Source organism: Nomascus leucogenys, chromosome 10, assembly GCF_006542625.1.
Source record: "Nomascus leucogenys isolate Asia chromosome 10, Asia_NLE_v1, whole genome shotgun sequence".
NCBI lineage: Eukaryota > Metazoa > Chordata > Mammalia > Primates > Hylobatidae > Nomascus > Nomascus leucogenys.
Window position 1 is genome coordinate 88,185,097 of NC_044390.1, and position 20,323 is coordinate 88,205,419.

The window sequence follows — 20,323 nt, forward strand, 5'->3', positions numbered from 1 at the left end:
GACGCTGCCAGTTATTGACCAAGTCCTGATAGTTTGGGGTTGATTGCTGCAGAAGGTTGTGGGTCAGAATTCTATTGTTGTACGTCATGTGACCTCTGTCTATTTGTATATTTAGTCTCTCACACCCCTCCTCATCCTCCTCCTGGCAGGGCTGGGATAATTCTTTTTTTAAACAGATTTACTTATTTTTATGTTTTAGTTTTTAGACACGGGGTCTTGCTCTGTTGCCTGGGCAGGAGTGTAGTGGCGTGATCACAGCTCACTGCAGCTTCAACCTCCTGGGCTCAAGTGATTCTTCTGCCTCAGCTTCTCGTGTGCCTGAGACTACAAACGTGCACAACCACACCCAATGAATTATTTTTTATTTGGTAGAGACGGGGTCTCCCTATGATACCCAGGCTGGTCTTGAACTCCTCGGCTCAAGCGTTCCTCCCACCTCGGCCTCCCAAAGTTCTGGGATTACAGATGTGAGCTACCACGTCCGGCCTGGGATAACTCATTGTAAAACTGGTGAAGACCTGGGACCTTCCCAGTAGACAATAGGACAGAGTGATTGCCAGGATGAGTTCTGGAGTAGATGGCAGAAATGTATAGAGAAGTTTCCCAGAGAAAACTAACTGGCTGGAAACAGAGCCTCTCCTTTCTTCTTAGAGAGGATGAGAGTGTCACTGTCTTGAATGCCGTAGCTCCCCAGACCCAACCAGTCCTGCAGGACTTGGCCTTGGAATTCCAGCTGCTGCTGCTTTTTAGGAAGCCCCTGCTGGTCTTCAATCTGCTGCTTCAGACCCAGGATGAAGCTGTTGGGGTCGATGGCATAGGCGTAGCTCCCACCATCAGGATTCTTCACGAAGACCTGGATCTCGGGGGGGATGGTCTCCAGCAGATAGATGTGAGTGTGGGAGAAGATCCCATATTTGGCTAAGGAGCACCTGCTGCTGAGAAGCTGCCTCTCACTGCCAGCAACCTGGAAGGACAGACGCTGCAGGCCAGAGTAGCCCCTTGTCCTCTGGATTTTCTCTTTAACCTTCCTTATGGGCTCATAAGGGTTCACGATGAGGTTGAAATCTGGGTAACCCCTCTGCTCCACTGTCAAATGGATGTCTCGTGCCCTCTGGAAGGGAGAGGGAGAAGGAGGGGTGTTAAGTCCACACTTCTCTGTCTGATGTGCAAACGTTCCCTTCATCTGTCCTTATCTTTACAATAGTAGCAGCAGCAGTGGCAGCAGCAAATGTTTAGGGAGAGGTAAGCACTTTCCAGGCTGTATACTGAGCACCTTCCATACCCTTAATGCATTTTATTCTCAGAGCATCTCTATTAGTTGGTTGGTTCTACTGTTATCCTCATGTTATTGATGAGGAAACTGTTTGAGCAGGGTTAGGTAATTTACTGAACACCAATCACATACGTAGTAAGGAGCAGGGCAGATATGTGAAGTGAGGTTGGTCAGACTCCAGAGTCTGTGTTCTCACCACCTCCAGAGGCTACACTCCAGGGCCTGAGAGCCCCAGGTGGCTGGAGAGCACCTGGAAAATGCTGGAGAGGGTCAGGCCTCTAGCTGATTCTTTCCAGAAGAAATATAAGCCTCGGCTGGGTGCAGTGGCTCATGCCCGTATTCCCAGCACTTTGGGAGGCCGAGGCGGGCAGATCACTTGAGGTCAGGAGTTTGAGACTAGCCTGGCCAACATGGCAAAACCCATCTCTACTAAAAAATGCAAAAATTAGCCGGGTGTGGTGGCGTATGCCTGTAGTCCAAGCTACTCGAAAGGCTGAAGTGGGAGAATCTCTTGAACACAGGAGGTGGAGGTTGCAGTGAGCTGAGATCGCCCCACTGCACTCCAGCCTGGGCAACAGAGGGAGACTCTGTCTCAAAAGAAAAAAAACAGAAAAAGAAATATAAGCCTGGCATTGCCAAGTTTTCTGATTTGTCAAGATAAAAAATATTTGCACAATGTTTTATGTGTTTTTTTTTTTTTTTTTTTTGAGACAGGGCCTTGCTCTGTCACCTCAGGCTGCAGTGCAGTGGCGCAATCTTGACCTCCCAAGCTGAGGCGATCCTCCCACCTCAGTCTCCTGAGTAGCTGGGACCACAGGTGCGTGCCACCACATCTGGCTAAGTTTTTGTTTGTTTGTTTGTTTGTTTGAGACGGAGTCTCATTCTGTTGCCAGGCTGGAGTGCAGTGGCACGATCTTGGCTCACTGCAACCTCCGCCTCCCAGGTTCAAGCGATTCTCCTGCCTCAGCCTCCCTAGTAGCTGGGACTACGGGCACATGCCACCACACCCAGCTAATTTTTGTATTTTTAATAGAGATGAGGTTTTACCATGTTGGCCAGGATGGTTTCGATCTCTTGACCTCGTGATCTACCCGCCTCGGCCTCCCAAAGTGCTGGGATTACAGGTGTGAGCCACCGCGCCCGGCCAAGTTTTGTATTTTTAGTAGAGACGGGGTTTCACCATGTTGCCTAGGCTGGTCTTGAACTCTTGGGCTCAAGGGATCCACCCACTTCAGCCTCCCAAAGTGCTGTGATTACAGGCGTGAGCCACCACCCCCAGTCTACAATGGCTTTTATATTCAGGAAAAATCCAGAGGCGTATATGTTCCAGCCCATGGGTGGGCCTCCTCATTTGGCCGGTGGGTCCCTGTTTATACTCCCTGTACCTTACTGGAGCCTCTGATTCTGCTTCTGCCTTCTGCTCCAAGCAGGTCTCCTGTTCCTGTACACATCTTGCTCATCCAGCCTCCCATTCTTTGCCCCTCATCATCCTTTGTCCTCTGTTCTGAGTGTCTATATCTCCCCCTGGCCTTTAGGGCTCATTTCAACTCCTAACTTTTTTAAGGAATCTTCTCTGGTGACTTCAGTTAACATTTATTCTGCTTCCAGACCCCCAGAGCCCCTGGTTCTGCTGTCTGTTAGCAGAGTGACCTTAGTTAATTAACCTCTCTGAGCCTCAGTTTTCTCTTCTGTAAAATGGCAATAATAGTAATGATGATAATAAAGATAGTGATAATACTCGATCTTCTTACCTTACAGAATTGCCCGTGAGGATCAACTGAGACAGACCTTGGACAAGAGCTTTGCAAACTAGAAAGTGTGACGTTGATAAAATAGATTTTTGTGATCTCTGCCTATACTATAGGTTTGGCATCACATAATAATATGACTCAGTATTTTTTGTTTGTTTGTTTTCAGAGTATCTTGTCTCCTCTGGTAATTCTAGCAGTTTTGTGTGAGTTTGTTTCATGCACTTGCTTCCTAACAACATAGGGTGAGTTCTTTGAGAGTGAGAGTGGTGTCTTTTTTCTTTTCTTTTTTTTTTTTGAGGCAGAGTTTCCCTCTTGTTGTCCAGGCTGGAGTGCAATGGCACGATCTCAGCTCACTGCAGCCCCCGGCTCCCAGGTTCAAGCAATTCACCTGCCTCTGCCTCCGGAGTAGCAGGGATTATAGGCACCTGCCACCACGTCTGGCTAATTTTGTATTTTTTTAGTAGAGATGGGTTTTTTCCATGTTGGCCGGGCTGGTCTTGAACTCCTGACCTCAAGTGATCCACCTGCCTTGGCCCCCCAAAGTGCTGGGATTACAGGCATGAATCACTGCACCTGGCCAAGTGTCGGGGTCATGTCTTATTTCTGTGCTTGTGTTGTCCCCCAGCCCACATCCCCTACCCCATCCCTGAGCACAGCACTGGCACAGAATGGCTGATTGAGCTGACTTGGCTGGACCCAACTCATGCAAAGGATGATCAGGAACACGGAACTGATTCTCCCGTAGATTACGGGAAAAAGAAAGGAAAGGAGAACAAGAATTTGAAGGTAAGAAACCCGAGGCTCTGAGAGCCAAAGAATTTGTCCAAGTTCACAGAGCCCGTGGGTGGTGCAGCTGGCCCTTAAACGGTGACTGTAAAGTTCTGTTCTCTGTCGGCACAGAATTGAATGAGTAAATACTGAGTAGTTTATCTATCGTTCTGAGCTTCAAGCCCTTGACAGCCCAGAGAGGAGCCATTACCTTCACGTTCCAGCTGGAGACGGGGTTCTCCCTGTTGTCATAGCAACAGTCCTGTTTCAGGCACTGGCAGGCCCTCTGAGCGACGATGTCCCATCTGTACCCTTCTGCCACATTGTGGGTGGGGTCGGCCGGATCCAGGATGATGGGCCTGTAACACAGGAAAAGGGTGCCCAGGCTCGTAATGGTTTGGAGGCCTTCAAGCCAGAAAAAAACCTTCTCAGCAATTATTTAGTCCAGCCACTGAGAATCGTGATGTCCACATCCCGGGGATGTTCAAGAGGGCCCCAAAACACCGCAGGAGAGTAACAGGATGGAGACAATGCTATTTCCAAGAATTCCTATCTGGGCCAGGCACGGTGGCTCACGCCTGTAATCCCAGCACTTTGGGAGGCTGAGGCGGGAGGATCAGTTGAGGTCAGGAGTTCAAGACCAGCCTGGCCAACACGGTGAAACCCTGTCTCTACTAAAAATACAAAAAATTAGCCAGGTGTGGTGGCATGCACCTGTCATCCCAGTTACTCGGGAGGCTGAGGCAGGAGAATTGCTTGAACCCAGGAGGTGGAGGTCGCAGTGAGCCAAGATCACGCCACCATCCTCCAGTCTGGGCAACCAAGTGAGACTATCTCAAAAAAAAAAAAAAAAAAGAATTCCTCCTTGGGAGAGTGCTTTAGCTGTTTGCAAGGAATATGTGGGGGAGAATGAGGCCCCAAGAGGCATGCTAGAGGAATAACAGATGCCCTTTCAGGAAGGCGGGCCCTGTACATTCGGAGCAGGCTTTGCAAGTTTAAGGTTACAGCTGCTGAATTGCTTTGGGTAATAGAAACACCACCGCCACCAACTACTGACATTTATTGAAGCACAAGGCCAAACCCTATGCAGATTAACCTATTTTAATCCTTACAGCAGTTCTATAAGGTAGGGACTGTTATTTTTATTGTTGTGGTTGTCCCTGATTTACAGATCTCCCTAAGTTCTTTTTTTTTTTTTTGAGACAGAGTCTCACTATGTCACCCAGGCTGAAGTGCAGTTGTGCAGTCTCGGCTCACTGCAACCTCCCCCTCCCGGGTTCAGCCAATTCTCTGCCTCAGCCTCTTGAGTAGCTGGGATTACAGGTACCCACCACCACGCCCAGCTAATTTTTGTATTTTTAGTAGAGATGGGGTTTCACCATCTTGGCCAGGCTGGTCTTGAACTGCTGACCTCGTGATCCACCTGCCCCCACTTTCCAAAGTGCTGGGATTACAGGCATGAGCCACCGTCCTTGGCCTAGATCGCCCTAAGTTCTTACAGCCAGTAGGTGGGGCTCTTACCCATCTACCTCCTCAACAGAGCAGAGGTTCGGCTGCCCCCAAAAGTCTCTCCTTTCTATAAATATTGAATAAATATTTTAAAGAATATTGGCTTGAAGGGGATCTTGGGCTCGCTTATTAACTTGGGGTGACTGCAAGTCCATGATTAAGACCAGCTCTTTGAGCGGGGCACAGTGGCTCACGCCTGTAATCTCAGCACTTTGGGGGGCCGAGGTGGGCAGATCACTTGAGGTCAGGAGTTCAAGACCAGGCTGGCCAACATGGTGAAACCGTGTCTCTACTAAAAATACAAAAATTAGGGCATGGTGGCAGGCGCCTGTAGTCCCAGTTACTTGGGTGGCTGAGGTGGGAGGATAGCTTGAACCCAGATGGTGGTGGTTGCAGTGAGCCAAGATCATGCCACTGAACTCCAGCCTAGGTGACAGAGCAAGATTCCATAAAAACAAACAAACAAACAAACAAAAAAACAGCCCTTTGTACCCCAGGGCTTGGGAGGGAGCTGCGACTTTATCTGTGTAATAGAATGTGACACAGGCTACTGGAATGAACTGGACTTTGGGCTCCAGGCTGGCTCCTCCCAACACTGACTGCACCCTAAAACAGTCCTGCCTGAAAGTGCCAGGCTGTCCTATAGGGTGGGGTCACTGACCTAAAGTGGCTCATTCTGTTAGCTGGCAGGTGACCCAACACACGGGGCCTGTGTTCTGTGACCAGTAATCAGAATGGTTCTCTCTGGGGTTTGGACATGGGAATGATGGAGATCCCTTATACTGGGAGGCAGAGGGGAGAAGGACAGGTGTGGAGAGAGAAGCAGAGGCTGAGGGGAGAAGTGCTGTGGTTCATGAGAGAGAGTCACAGAGAGAGAGGGAGTCTCAGGTCCTGATGCTTTCTCGATTTTTCTGGGCATGGTTATAATAAATCCTCTTTTCATGAGCAGACCTGGCTTTCCTTCCTTACAAAAGAGACCCAATACTACATAACAGAACACTAAATACTGTGATGTTGCTTACACAGGCCCAGAGCTTCTAACACAGGGAGTTGTCTGGGTTGGGCTTCCCCTGAAGCAGATCCCCAGATAAGGATTTGGCTTATTTAGAAAGTGATCCCAGGAAGCACGAATAAGGGAGTGAGACAGTGAGACAGATAAGCGAAGGCAGACAACAAAGGGTGGGTATTGAAGTAATTACTACTGTGGTCAACTGGAGGCGATCCTTGGGAAAGAGTATGGAATGGGGCCCAGTGCGGTGGCTCACACCTGTAAGCCCAGTACTTTGGGAGGCCAAGGCAGGCGCATCACCTGAGGTCAGGAGTTTGAGACCAGCCTGGCCAACATGGCAAAGCACTGTCTCTATAAAAATACAAAAATTAGCTGGGTGTGGGTGGTGGGCGCCTGTAATCCCAGCTACTCAGAAGCCTGAGGGAGGGGAATCGCTCGAACCCAGGAGGCAGAGGTTGCAGTGAGTGGAGATTGCGCCACTGCACTCCACCCTGGGTGACAGAGCAAAACTCTGTCTTAACAAAAAAGGTATGGAATGAGACCCAGATTCCTTCCATCTTTTGGGTGAGGGAGCTGTGGTATTTACCCACCAACTCCCACCAGATCTGGTGGAGGGCTGTTCTCAGAGTGGGTCTGCTGGCAAAGGGATGCAGGTGCTGACAGCTGGAAGTGGAACCAACCTTCCCTAGAACAGTAAAGGCCGAGAGGATATGAATGGGACGCTGACAGCACACGCTCCAATATAAGCATTTACTCAGCATGTGCCAGATGCTAGATATTGTGGATCCTTAACACAGATTTTCTCCAACCCTTACATCAATCCTGTATCGTAGGTTCCAGTTTACTCCTGTCTTATGGATAAGGGATTGAGGCTCAGAGTGGTAGGAAAATGGCTGAGCTGGGATTTAAACTGGAATCTGCAAGATTCTTTCCATTTTCCCATGCTAGCTCCTTCAAAGCACTGAAATGGTCTTCAGAGAGCAAGAGGGCCAAGCTAAGGTGGAGGGTGGCTTAGGAAACAAGGAACAGGCTTATACCTGCCCCATGGCCCCCAGTGACTTTGATAAGCCACCAACTTGAGATGCCAGCTGTGTTGGTGTGGGAGGTCAATGCTCAACTATGGTGGCAGCCTTACTGCTTAATACATAAAACTCTATGCCACGTTACGCTGGCCCATCTCTCTTTTTTTCTGTAAGATTTGGTGGGCAAACAGTGGTCCAGTACCTCTCTTTTTTGAGCTGTTTTCTGACACAATCCTCAATGATTGCATTCTGGAGTGTGTAGTACTTGGTCCAGTAGATACAGATGACTTCATACTCCAGGAGCAGCTCCATCACAGTGGTGAAGCCTTCATCCAGCATGAAATTCTCATCTTCTTCAGTACCCATTTCCCAGGCATAGATGGTTAGAAGTTCAAGAGCATAGAGAGGGGGCAGATTGGCCCTGGGGGACCTGGCTTTCACATACTGTTGAAAGAGATGGGAAGACAGAGAGAGAGACCCTAAGATTCTGTGTAAGGATGGTGTTGGACCAGAAGCTGAGAAATCCAAGTTCTAGTCCTGGCTCTGCTGCCTACTGGCTGTGTGACCTTGGCCACGTCACATTCCATCTCTAGACATAGGTTTCACCATTTTAGAATTAAAGGGCTGAGTTAGTCCATTGGGCTTCAATATGTGCTAAACAGATGTAACTCCTGGAATGAAGTGATGAACAGGTACGAGCAGATTGTGATCGGTCACAAACATTCTAGCCTAAGCAGTCCCATTTAAATCTATTTTAATGTATTGAGCTGCTGAGAAATGTTTCTTTAAAGAAAGGAAAGATTTCCTTAGATAGAGGGAAAAAATGGTAATAGGTGAGATTCTGTAGTGAAGATTGGGGTTGCCTCTCTAGCAGACATTCTTTCCTTCCCCATTGCATGGTGGCCATGATGTTTGGAAGGGGTTGACCCCCACCCGCAGCCCCAGGATGGGCCCTGACTGGCACAGGCCTGTCAGCATAAACCTTTCCCACTTGCAAGTGATTGCTTCAAGACAGGGCATGCCATCTAAGTTGGCGCAACTGGAGTAAAGCCTAGTTCTTTTGTTCAGTGGTTGAAAGAAGAGAAGTCCTGCCATGTGTGAATATGAGGGCAGGAACGGTTGTGGCCATTTTGCCACCAAGAGGGAAACAAGCCAAAAGACCAAGCTGACATATAGAGGAATGAGAAGCTGAGAGAATTCCAGAGAAACAGAGCCAGTGCCCTTACCAGTGCCTGAAGCTCCCCCACCCCTGCTACTGTTTAGGGGTTTTCATACATGAGCTGATAATTCCCTTTATTGTTTAAGCCAGTTTGAGTTGGTTTTTGTGTTTTTCTCTTACTTGCAAAAGGAAGCATCTTAACTGACACTGTTCACTTCCTGTGTTAAGAATCTCACTGAGGCCGGGCACAGTGGCTCCTGCCTGTAATCCCAGCACCTTGGGACACCGAGGCGGGTGGATCACTTGAGGCCAGGAGTTCGAGACCAGCCTGGCCAACATGGTGAAACCCTGTCTCTACTAAAAATACAAAAAATTAGCTGGGCGTGGTGGCGGGTACCTGTAGTCCCAGCTACTTGGGAGGCTGAGGCAGGAGAATGGCGTGAACCTGGGAGGCGGAGCTTGCAGTGAGCCGAGATCGCGCCACTGCACTCCAGCCTGGGCGACAGAGCAAGACTCTGTCTCAAAAAAAGAAAAAAAATTATAAGTTAATTAATTTGTTTTGTAACTTTTTGCGAATTCATCCTTAACACTCAATTTTGCAAACCATAACTAATAACATTATAATTTTGTTAGAAATTTAAACTCATGGTAATATAACTTATTTTCTTCAATATTAGTGAAATGTTATATTCTTAAAACTTAGATGATGTATAAAATGTAGGACGCCTGTAATCAGTAAGATGTAAGCCTTAGTGAATGGATAAAAAAAAAGACCCAGCTCAACTTGCTTCACCTCCTGGGCTCAAGTGATCCTTCCTCCTCAGCCTCCTGAGCAGCTGAGACTACAGGAACCCACCAGCACCCCCAGCTAATTTTTGTATTTTTGTATTTTTTGTGTAGAGACGGGGATTCACTATGTTGCTCAGGCTGGTCTTGAACCCTTGGGCTCAAGTGATCCTCCTACCTCAGCCTCCTAAAGTGCTGAAATTACAGGTGTGAGCTACCACATTTGGCCGGTAATTGTTTTTTCTTTAAATCCCTGTTATATTTTATTTTATTTTTATTTTTATTTTTTGAGACAGAGTCTCGCTGTCTTGCCCAGGCTGGAGTGCAGTGGCGTGATCTCGGCTCACTGCAAGCTCTGCCTCCCGGGTTCACACCATTCTCCTGCCTCAGCCTCCCAAGTAGCTGGGACTACAGGCACCCGCCACCACGCCTGGCTAATTTTTTGTATTTTTAGTAGAGATGGGGTTTCACTGTGTTAGCCAGGATGGTCTCGATCTCCTGACCTCGTGATCTGCCCCCCTCGGCCTCCCAAAGTGCTGGGATTACAAGCGTGAGCCATCGCTCCCGGCCTATTTTATATTTATTGGATCAAATCTTTCCTTCTGCCGTCTGATTCCCTTGTAACTTCTCTGCAAGTTTTCTATAATAAATGATTTTTGTCTCTGAGTTCTGTTTTGCAGTTGGAGTTTCCGTTATCTCGGGGGAAGATTTTGTTTCCAAAACTGACTGAGCTGCTGCCTGAGAAATGTCCCTGAGGGCTGTTTACACTCACACATGCCCTCTTTTCGACTCCTGGGATGGAATTAAAGAAATCCTTCCTCTTGTTAGTCCTTAACCTGCTGTGACGAATGGCCACAGTACCCAGCGAAGTTGACATCTGCCAGGCCTAGACTGTAATTGAAGGGTAACAAGAACTTGTGGGGTGGGTGTGGTGGCTCATGCCTGTAATCCCAGCACTTTGGGAGCAAGGGTGGGAGGATCGCTTGAGACCACTTCGAAACCAGGCTGGTCAATATAGTGAGACCCTGTCTCTACAAAAGAAAAATAAAAAAATTAGCTGGGCATGATTGTGCATGCCTGTAGTCCTGGTTACTTAGGAGGCTAAGGTGGGAGGATCGCTTGAGCCAGGGAGGTCTTGATCCAGGGAGGTGGAGGCTACAGTGAGTGGTGATCACACCACCGCACTGCAGCCTGGGCAACAAAGCAAGATCCTGTCTCAAAAAAATAATAATAAAATAAAATAAAAATAACTAGTTTAGTGTAGAGTACCTATTTTTCTCCTTCCTTCTCTGTTTCTTTCTCCTCTTCCTCCTCCTCTCCTCCTTTTCCACCTTCTTCACTGACGGTTTCACTTTATATTTCAAAAGACTAGCATTCTCTCTCTCTCTACCTGCTTCCATTTCCCCTGGGTGCAGTTTCCTGACATGAAAATCAGGACCTGCCTTTCCTCCCCACCCTCTTCCCTCTCCTTGCCCCTGCCATCCCGGCAGCCCCCTCACCTGCTGGTACCAGTGTTTCACCAGGCGCAGGAGGCTCTTCAGCTTGGTTGGCCGACGTTTCACGAAATTTCTCTGCAGCTCGCTGAAGGATGGGGAGAAATTTCCAGGACCACCGCAGGCCTCGATCAGGCTCACATAGACCTCAGGGGGTGGCTGGGAGTTGGGAAGAGAAGGCCCTGAGGAGTGAGGGAGTAGAGGGAGAGATTGGGGATTGAGGAAGCCAGAGGGTGGTAAGTAGTATTTTGGCGAGAGCCTGCCTTTACATTGGAATTATCCCTCCAGGGACACTTGAGACCTCATATCTTCAGAAACCAAAGGTTTGCCTTGTCTAATTGTCCTTCTTGTGAAATTCTTACTCTGGAGAACCAACATTGGGCTTTCTATGCATCAGGGCCCTCCCTGGATGTCCTCAATGTCCCTCATTTTCTTTTTTTTTTTATTTTTATTATTATTATACTTTAGGTTTTAGGGTACATGTGCACAATGTGCAGGTTTGTTCCATATGTATCCATGTGCCATGTTGGTGTGCTGCACCCATTAACTCGTCATTTAGCATTAGGTATATCTCCTAATGCTGTCCCTCCCCACTCCCCCACCCCACAACAGTCCCTGGGGTGTGATGTTCCCCTTCCTGTGTCCATGTGTTCTCACTGTTCAATTCCCACCTATGAGTGAGAACATGCGGTCAGGGAAGCCTTCCTTCTTAATAAAATTAAAAAAAAAAGGCACATATACACCATGGAATACTATGCAGCCATAAAAAAGGATGAGTTCATGTCCTTTGTAGGGACATGGATGAAACTGGAAATCATCATTCTCAGTAAACTATCGCAAGGACAAATGTCCCTCATTTTCTTTAATGTCTGTTTTGGATCTCTTTCAATACTCATAGGGAGGCCGGGTGGGGTGGCTCAAGCCTGTAATCCCAGCACTTTGGGAGGCCGAGGTGGGCGGATCACCTGAGGTTAGGAGTTTGAAATCAGCCTGGGCAACATGGTGAAACCCTATCTCTACTAAAAATAGAAAAATTAGCCAGGCATGGCATGGTGGCGGGCTGTAATCCCACCTACTCGGGAGGCTGAAGCTGGAGGATCACTTGAATCCTGGAGGTGGAGGTTGCAGTGAGCCGAGATCACGCCACTGCACTCCAGCCTGGGCGACAGAGTGAGACTCCGTCTCAAAATGTATATATATATATAAACTCATGGGGAGAACCAGTTCCATGGTACACATCACTGAGACATCCCAGCACTCCCTTCCTTGCTAAAATCAGATCCTGTCTCTTATACCTTCTCCAAAGAACAACTCCAAGTAGCCAGTCACTACAGCTGATAGGAGTTAGCACATGAGATGAAACCTCTAGGATCTGGACTTGCAGCATATAGGTTTTACCTCAAACACCTAGGACTCTGCCCGAGGACAAACAACAGGGGCCAGTGAGTTAGTGCTCCCAAAGCAGCCCCCAAGGCTGGGAAGCTGGTGAGTAAGCACGCCAGCATCCCACTTGGGATCCCGAAGAGGCTTGCTCCATAATGGGACTGCGAATTCTCCCAGGACATGAAGCTCAGGGTGGTGACTTGCCCACGGATGCAGGCTGTATTGAATTCTTGCCTTTCCCATCTCAATTCCATACTTTCTTACCAGTGTTTCCTGGGATGAATACCCAAATAAACTGCTTGTCCTCACATCCATGTCTTAGGATCTGCTTCTATAAAACGCAGTGACAGACCCCCACTCCCACTTTTAGCTCCTTCCCCTCACTGGGTGTCAGAGCCTCCTGAATGTTCTCTCCCGAGAAAGTCACTTCCTGAACACCCTTTCTGTGGTTACCCAGGCCACCCCATGCTTTTTCTGTGCACATTTACACCATTTGCAATCATGGTTTTTTTTTGTTTTTTTTGGGTTTTTTTTTTGAGACAGAGTCTTGCTCTGTTGCCCAGGCTGGAGGGTAATGGTGTGATCTTGGCTCACTGCAACCTCTGCCTCCTGGGTTCAAGTGATTCTCTGCCTCAGCCTCCTGAGTAGCTGGGATTACAGGTGCCCACCACCACACCCAGCTAATTTTTTGTATTTTTAGTAGAGGTGGTGTTTCACCATCTTGGCCAGGCTGGTCTTAAACCCCTGACCTCATGATCCACCTGCCTCGGCCTCCCAAAGTGCTGGGATTACAGGTGTGAGCCACCACGCCCAGGCTGCAATCATGTATTTAACTCTGCAATTCTTTGGTCAATATCTGTATTCCAAGTTGAGCGATATGATAGCCAGAGTTGGGTTAATCCTGTGCACTGCAGTAACCCAGCCCCAAGCATAGGACACAGATGGAATGAATAAATGTGGGTGTGTGCACATGGCCATGAGTAAAGGTGAGACATTGGGAAGTCTCCTGGGGTGGGCAAGTGTGTGAGTCGGGTGAGCTTCCCCTCCCCTTACCCAGGGCTCTGTAGGCAGGCACAATGGTGACTGTGATGGGCTCCGCAGTCCCCCTGGTCTGGATGGTGAGGACGAGAGCATCGGGGACTCTCTGCTCCACCCTCAGGTCCTCGAGCCCGAGGTCCAGCAGGTCCTGGCTTTGCCACATGGTTTTCCATATCAGCCTCAGAACATCTTGGTGATGCTTGGCTGCCTCCTGGAAGCTGTGGAAACAGCTCAGAAACGCCACCAGCTCCACCTCTCTGGTGCTCCTGAGAATCGTGCCATTCCCGAAGGAGCCCACCTGCAGAACACAGAGCCCCGTCACCCTGAGGCCCACTGCCATGTGCCAGGCAACCCCTGCGGCCCTTCACATGCACGGTCTTACTGAATGCTCACCACCCGCTGAGGGATGGGTTGTGGGTAGTACTAATACCCACACTTTACAGGTGAGAAAACTGAGATGTCTGGAGGATCTCGAGACATGGGACCGAGAAATGGGGCAGCCTGAAAAAGATCTTGACTCTTCCCTGTTTCTTAGCTGGGTAAACATTCTGACTTCTAAGACCTTCATCTCTAAAATGAAAGCAATGGTGGAACATGAGTCACTGGGCTACTGGGAGGATCAGATGAAATAATGTATGCTAAGGGTTTGGTGGGGTGCCTGGCACACAGGAAGTCAGCAACACATTTGTCTTTCTCCTCATTAGTCACTTGCCCCAGGTCTTGCAGTTTGCAGCCCTCAGAGCCCAGCCTCTCTTTTTTTTGAGACAACTCCTGTTGCCCAAGCTGGACTGCAGTGGCTTGATCTTGGCTCAAGCGATCCTCCCACCTCAGCCTCCCAAGTAGCTAGGACTACAGGCCTGCGCCACCATGCCTGGCTGATTTTTGTATTTTTGTAGTGACAGGGTTTTGGCGTGTTGCCCAGGCTGGTCTCGAACTCCTGGACTCAAGCGATTTGCCCTCTTGGCCTCCCCAAATGCCCAGCTTCTTATCTACTACACTGCATTGCTTCTGAGACCCAGTCTTCTTATCCACAGGGTAAGGCCAACTCCAGAGGAATGGCAGCGTCTACTCCGTAGGGTTGTTTGAGGATTTTGGGGGTGGTGGTGGGGCTGAATGATTTCATGACATTATAAAGCAAGGAGCAAATTTGCCTGGTGGATTTAAGAGCCATAGGCTGTGAAATGGAGCAGCCTGAAAAAGATCTTGACTCTTCCCTGTTTCTTAGCTGGGTAAACATTCTGACTTCTAAGACCTTCATCTGTAAAATGAAAGTAATGGTGGAACAAGAGTCACTGGGCTACTGGGAGGATCAGATGAAATAATATACGCCAAGCGTTTGGTGGGGTGCCTGGCACACAGGAAGTCAGCAACACATTTCTCTTTCTCCTCATTATCCAGCTGACTTAGACAATCCCTTCTGCTGCCGGGGGGTCAGTTTCCCCGTTAGTAATGGAAGGAGGTCGAGAAGGGATTTTTTGATGTTTTGAGATTCTAGATGAGCTCTCCAGGCCCTGTTGCCTCTGGTATGCAAAGCCCTACAACTCTCTGGCCTCCTCTCCTCATTCTGTATCGGGAGGTGGAATTGCTAGGGAGGAATCAGACTCCCAGTAGATTACTTTTCCTGGTGGATGGAGTCAGATTCCAGCTGTTCCCTGATGATATAACACGCCCTGTGTGACATGAGCACGGATGCTGGATGACACAGGGTGCCCTGTGTCTGCCACCCCTGACAGCCCTGTATACCTATTATTCCTTTTAATCTTTACTTCCCAGCCAGGCACGATGGCTCATGCCTGTAATCGCAGGACTTTGGGAGGCCAAGGTGGGCAGATTATGAGGTCAGGAGTTCGAAACCAGCCTGGGCAACATGGTGAAACCCCATCTCTACTAAAAATACAAAAATTAGCCAGGTGTGGTGGTGTGTGCCTGTAATCCAAGCTACTGGGGAGGCTAAGGCAGGAGAATCTCTTGAACCCAGGAGGCAGAGGTTCTGGTGAGCTGAGATCTCGCCACTACACTCCAGCCTGGGCGACACAGCGAGACTCCATCTAAAAAAAAAAAACCCTTCACTTCCTGTATTGAGGTGGGTACTAGGAGAATTATCTCCAATGTACAGATGAGAAGACTGAGGCAACGAGGAGCTTGCCATGGTCTCCCAGCCAGGAGGCAGCGGAGTCAGAGAAAGGCCAGAACTCAAGTAGTGGGTGGTTCTTCCGCCTCCTTCTTCCTCGTGACCCAAGGCTGTAAGCCAGGCCCTGCTTCCAAGGGACCATGGGCATTCAGACCCAGCACCTTCACCCCCTGGGAGAGGGTTGGAGATGGCACCCTGTGTGTGAATGAAGGACACATTCCCCCTGAAGGCCAGTCTAGACTTCCTTTTCTTTTTGAGACAGGGTCTTGCTCTGTTGCCCAGGTTGGAGTGCAATGGCACGATCTTCACTCACTGAAGTCTCGACCTCCTGGGCTTAAGCAATCCTCCCACCTCAGCCTCCAGAGTAGCTGGAACTACAGGCATGCACCACCATGCCCAGCTAATTTTTTATATATTTTTTGTAGAGTCGGGGGTCTCACCATTTTGCCCAGGCTCGTCTCGAATTCCTGGGCTCAAGCAATCTTCCCACCTTGGCCTCCCAAAGTGCTGGGATTACAGGCGTGAGCCACTGTACCTGGTATAGACTTCCCTTTCTGCCTTTCCCACTGGTAAGATCCAGGCAGAGAGAAAAGAACACATCCAGAACAGGCTTCCTGATTTGCTTCGGTTTTAAACCTATTTAAGCACAATTCATTTGAAGACGAGCATTCGCTTACATGGAACAGCTCCGCTCACTAGATTTTCAGAGGGTGGGGAAAGGGAGGGTTTAGACTCTAAATAAGATACGTTGTTCCTCATTAGTCATGGCTCACTGGGGTTTGCTACCATTTAGTGGTTTCAAGAGGAAAAGTGGCTATGATGTGCAGGAAGAATTTGAGGCTTGGGTAAATAGCATTTCCTGCCGTAAAAACTCATTCTTGGCCGGGCGTGGTGGTTCACATCTGTAATCCCAGCATCTGGGGAGGCCGAAGTGGGTGGATCACTTGAGGTCAGGAGTTCGAGACCAGCCTGGCCAACATGGTGAAACCCAGTCTCTACTAAAAATACAAAGATTAGCCAGGCATGGTGGAACACACACACACACACACACACACACACACACACACACACACACAATAAATTTATTCTTGTAGTATCCTCCTCTTACCAGACATTCCTTATTCCCTCCACTTTATTCTCAAGGTTGTTGGGGAGGGGGTGGTCTGGGAGGGTCTGCCAGAGTCAGATTTGAGTCCCAGGCCCAGAAGAAAGCTTGGCAAGAATTATAATGATGCTTCTGTTTCTGAGCATTCACCATGCATGAATCATTCAGCCTGCATTGCACCACTGGCTTGGTGAGGGAGAGATGATGATGATGCCCCAATCACAGATGAAAAGCTTGTGGGTTTGAGAAATAAGAGTGGGAAGGTCAAAACCACACAGCTGGTAAGGGAAGAAGCGAAGAGTCTGTCTAATATCAAAATTTGTGGTTTCTCACTTATAAATTGTATGGCCTCAGGCTTCATATGCTGGGGATAGGTGCAAAGAACGGATAGGGGCCCAGGGCTTCTAGATCCCTCTGTGAGTTGGTTGCCCCTAGAGAGAGAACTTGAGCACTGGGCTGGGAGTCAGGGGTCCTAATTCTAGTCTTGCCTTTATCACCAACTCACTGTGTGACGTTGGGGTATCTCTCACCCTCTCTGTGCCTCAGTTTACTTAATTATTTAAGTGAGTCACTGGTGAGACTGTCTGATTCTCCAGAGTATTTCTAGCTCTGACTCTCTTGAATTTTGATCTTAGCTAGCACAGGAGGTGGCATGAAACAGCTGGAGGAAGGGCTTGGGGAAAAATCTCAGTGAGGGGGACTTGGGTCCCTTGAGTCAAGTTCAAATCCCAGCTTCAACACTGTGTGACCTTGGGCAAGTCACCTCACCTCTCTGAGCCTCCATTAAAAAATCATTTTAGGCCAGGTGCAGTGGCTCACTGTAATCCCAGTGCTTTGGGATCATGAGATCAGGAGATCAAGACCATCTTAGCCAACACGGTGAAACCCCGTCTCTACTAAAATACAAAAAATTAGCCAGGTGTGGTGGTGGGCGCTTGTCGTCCCAGCTACTCGGGAGACTGAGGCAGGGGAATTGCTTGAACCTGGGAGGCGGAGGTTGCAGTGAGCTGAGATTGTGCCACTGCACTCCAGCCTGGTGACTCTGTCTCAAAAAAAAAAAAAAAAAATCATTTTATTGGCCGGCCAGACATGGTGGCTCACACCTGTAATCCCAGCACTTTGGGAGGCCAAGGTGGGCATTTTCTTGATCCCAGGAGTTCGAGGCCAGCATGGGCAACATGGGTGAAACCCTATCTCTACAAAAAATACAAAAATTAGCTGAGCATGGTGGTGCATGCCTGTAATCCCAAGCTATTTAGGAGGCTGAGGATCACCTGAGCCCAGTTAGACTGAGGCTACAGTGAGTGGTGATTGTGCCACAGCACTCCAGCCTGGGTGACAGAGCGAGACCGTCTCTAAAAAAAAAAAAGTCATTTTATAATCAAAAAGTTAAAACATATAGAAAAATAGATGATACAACTAACACTCATATACCCAACTAGTTGATTCGACAAGTCTAAATTCCTGGCTGCATTTGCTTAATCTAAGCCACATTAAAGTAAATTACAGGCACTAAGGAACTTTGTCCCTAAAATACTTCAATGTGCGTGTCCAAACAAAAGAGAACATTCTCTCTGATAACCACAAAACTACTGTTACACCTAACAAAATCAACAATGATTTCCTATATCAGATATACATATACTCTCTGATATCCAGGCCAGTTGTACCCAAACTGTATTTTACAGATGGTTCATTCACACCAGGATCCAACCAAGGACCTTGCATTGTATTGGTTCTAAGCCTCCATTTTGCTAATCTGTAAACTGGGAAAAGAATAGTACCTATCTCACAGGGTACAAGAATTAGAGATAGTGTATGTTAAGAGGTTAGGCCAGTGAGCCCCCAGATGTGAGCTATTATCACTAGACTCATTCTACTCAAGGCAGTGGTGCAGTGGGGTGTAGACAGCTAGGTGAGATGGGGTATTCTGAGATGTCATCAGCATGGGCTAGGAATAAGGAGGACAGGGGTCCCCAGCATCCTCAGGGACGTGGACTCTGATACTGGGTTTTGTCTTGCATGGGGGCTGGAGGAGCCCAGTCTTACCTTGATTACCTTCAGCACCCGCACATCCTGGTCCAGCCCATGCTTCCCCTGGAAATGCTCCTGCCTCAGAAACTCCTCCACGGTCCGCACAGCGTCTAGCACCTCTTCCTTCCACTCCCGGTGGGGCTGCAGCCACTGAGCCACGAAGGAGTCCAGCCTGGAGGCTGGTGTGCTATACAGTTCCTGCATCAGTGCCATCTCTGTCCCGAGAGTACCGCTGCTGGGCAGATATATAGCCAGGCTCCTACCCAGCTCCCTGGCACACACCTCCTTTTTTAAGGTAGCTCCTCCTCAGCCGCCCTCCAGTGCCCTGTGGGATGAAGGACACTAGCAGAGAGGAAACCAGGTGTGATGGGCTGACTCCGGGTCCCCCTTCTTGGAGACCCCCTTGCTGCAGTAGGGGCACAGGAGGACTCTGGGCTGAGGCTGGAATGTCTGGGGCCACCTTAACAGGCCGGCCGTCTAGTCAATCTCTCTGTCATCAGTTTCGATTCTTAACTTTTAGAGTTTCCTTTTATGATGTTGGGAAACTGAAATTGGATAGCGTTTGACCCCAGAGGAGGCAACTTGCCCAGTAGGTTGGGGTTGGATAGTTGTTAGTCAATTCAACTGCTTAAATCTGTCTAAGGAAATTGAGACTTGGGAACGGAAGGGACTCACTCACGTTCAGGTGGAGGAGTGAGAATCTGGAGCCCAAGAGAACAGACTGGGAATTCTAGTCTACCTGTGCCAGACTCTAGCCTCTCTGACCCTCACTATTCATAGAGTGGGTTTTTTGTTTTTTTTTTTTTTTTGTTTTTTTTTTTTAGACAGGGTCTTGCTCTGTTGCCCAGGCTGGAGTGCAGTGGTGCAATCTCAGCTCACTGCAACCTCCGCCTCACAGGTTCAAGAGATTCTCCTGCCTCAGACTCCCTAGTAGCTGGGACTACAGACATGCGCCACCACGCCCAGTTAATTTTTTTTTTTTTTTTTGTATTTTTAGTAGAGACGGGGTCTCACCATGTTGGTCAGGCTGGTCTCAAACTCCTGACTTCAAATGATCCGCCCACCTTGGCCTCCCACAGTGCTGGGATTACAGTGCGAGTCACCACGCCCGGCCCATAGAGTGGGTTTAACAGGTATTATGATTCACGCACTGAACCAAGAAGTTCATGCATTGAGCCAAGAAGACAAAATAAGATGAGGTTCCTGTTCCAAGGGGACTCCCAGAACAGCAGAGGAGACACAGAAAAAAGAGACTCCAAAAGTCCAGTGCGATGAGTTAAGTAGGAAAAAAGCATGAAAACATGAAGCCAGCAGATGAGTTTCATTTGGTGTTAGCAGACACCTGCTTGAGAGGACTCTTAAAGACCAGGGATCCGGGCCGGGCATGGTGGCTCATGCTTGTAGTCCCAGCACTTTGGGAGGTCAAGGTGAGAGGATCACTTGAGGCCAGGAGTTCAAGGCCAGCCTGGGCAACATAGCTGGACGCCTGCAACTCCCCAAACTCTGAATGATATTAAGTGCTCCAGGGCTTAGTCCTGGGTCCTTTTCTCTTCTTGCTCTAGACTTACTCCCTTGGTGATTTCAACCAGTGTTTAAATGTTTTTACTCTGGCAACTCCCACATTTTAATTTTATTTTTATTTGTTTGTTTATTTTTGAGATGGAGTCTCACTCTGTCACCTAGACTGGAGTGCAGTGGCACAATCTCGGCTCACTGCAACCTCTGCCTCCTGGGTTCAGGAGATTCTTTTGCATCAGCCTCCCAAGGAGCTGGGATTACAGGATCCCGCTACCGTGCTTGGCTAATTTTTTGTATTTTTAGTAGAGACAGGGTTTCACCATGTTGCCCAGACTGGTCTTGAA

The 20,323-nt window shown here is 48.6% G+C and overlaps 1 protein-coding gene across 3 annotated transcripts; it reads right to left on the minus strand.

Annotated features, from left to right (window-relative positions):
- Positions 1-345: 345 nt before the first annotated feature.
- On the minus strand, positions 346-18,945 carry OASL (2'-5'-oligoadenylate synthetase like). 3 transcript variants are annotated; one of them, XM_003280294.2, is made up of 6 exons: positions 18,477-18,945; positions 13,207-13,489; positions 10,777-10,952; positions 7,535-7,776; positions 4,004-4,151; positions 346-1,111 (listed from the first exon to the last, which is right to left on the minus strand). In XM_003280294.2, exons 1-6 carry the CDS (start codon positions 18,672-18,674, stop codon positions 614-616), a joined length of 1,545 nt encoding a protein of 514 aa, XP_003280342.1. In that variant the 5' UTR covers positions 18,675-18,945; the 3' UTR covers positions 346-613. The 3 variants fall into 3 exon arrangements, with proteins under 3 accessions (XP_003280342.1, XP_003280343.1, XP_004089505.1); XM_003280295.2 differs by lacking the exon at positions 7,535-7,776; XM_004089457.2 differs by lacking the exons at positions 4,004-4,151; positions 7,535-7,776.
- Positions 18,946-20,323: the final 1,378 nt, after the last annotated feature.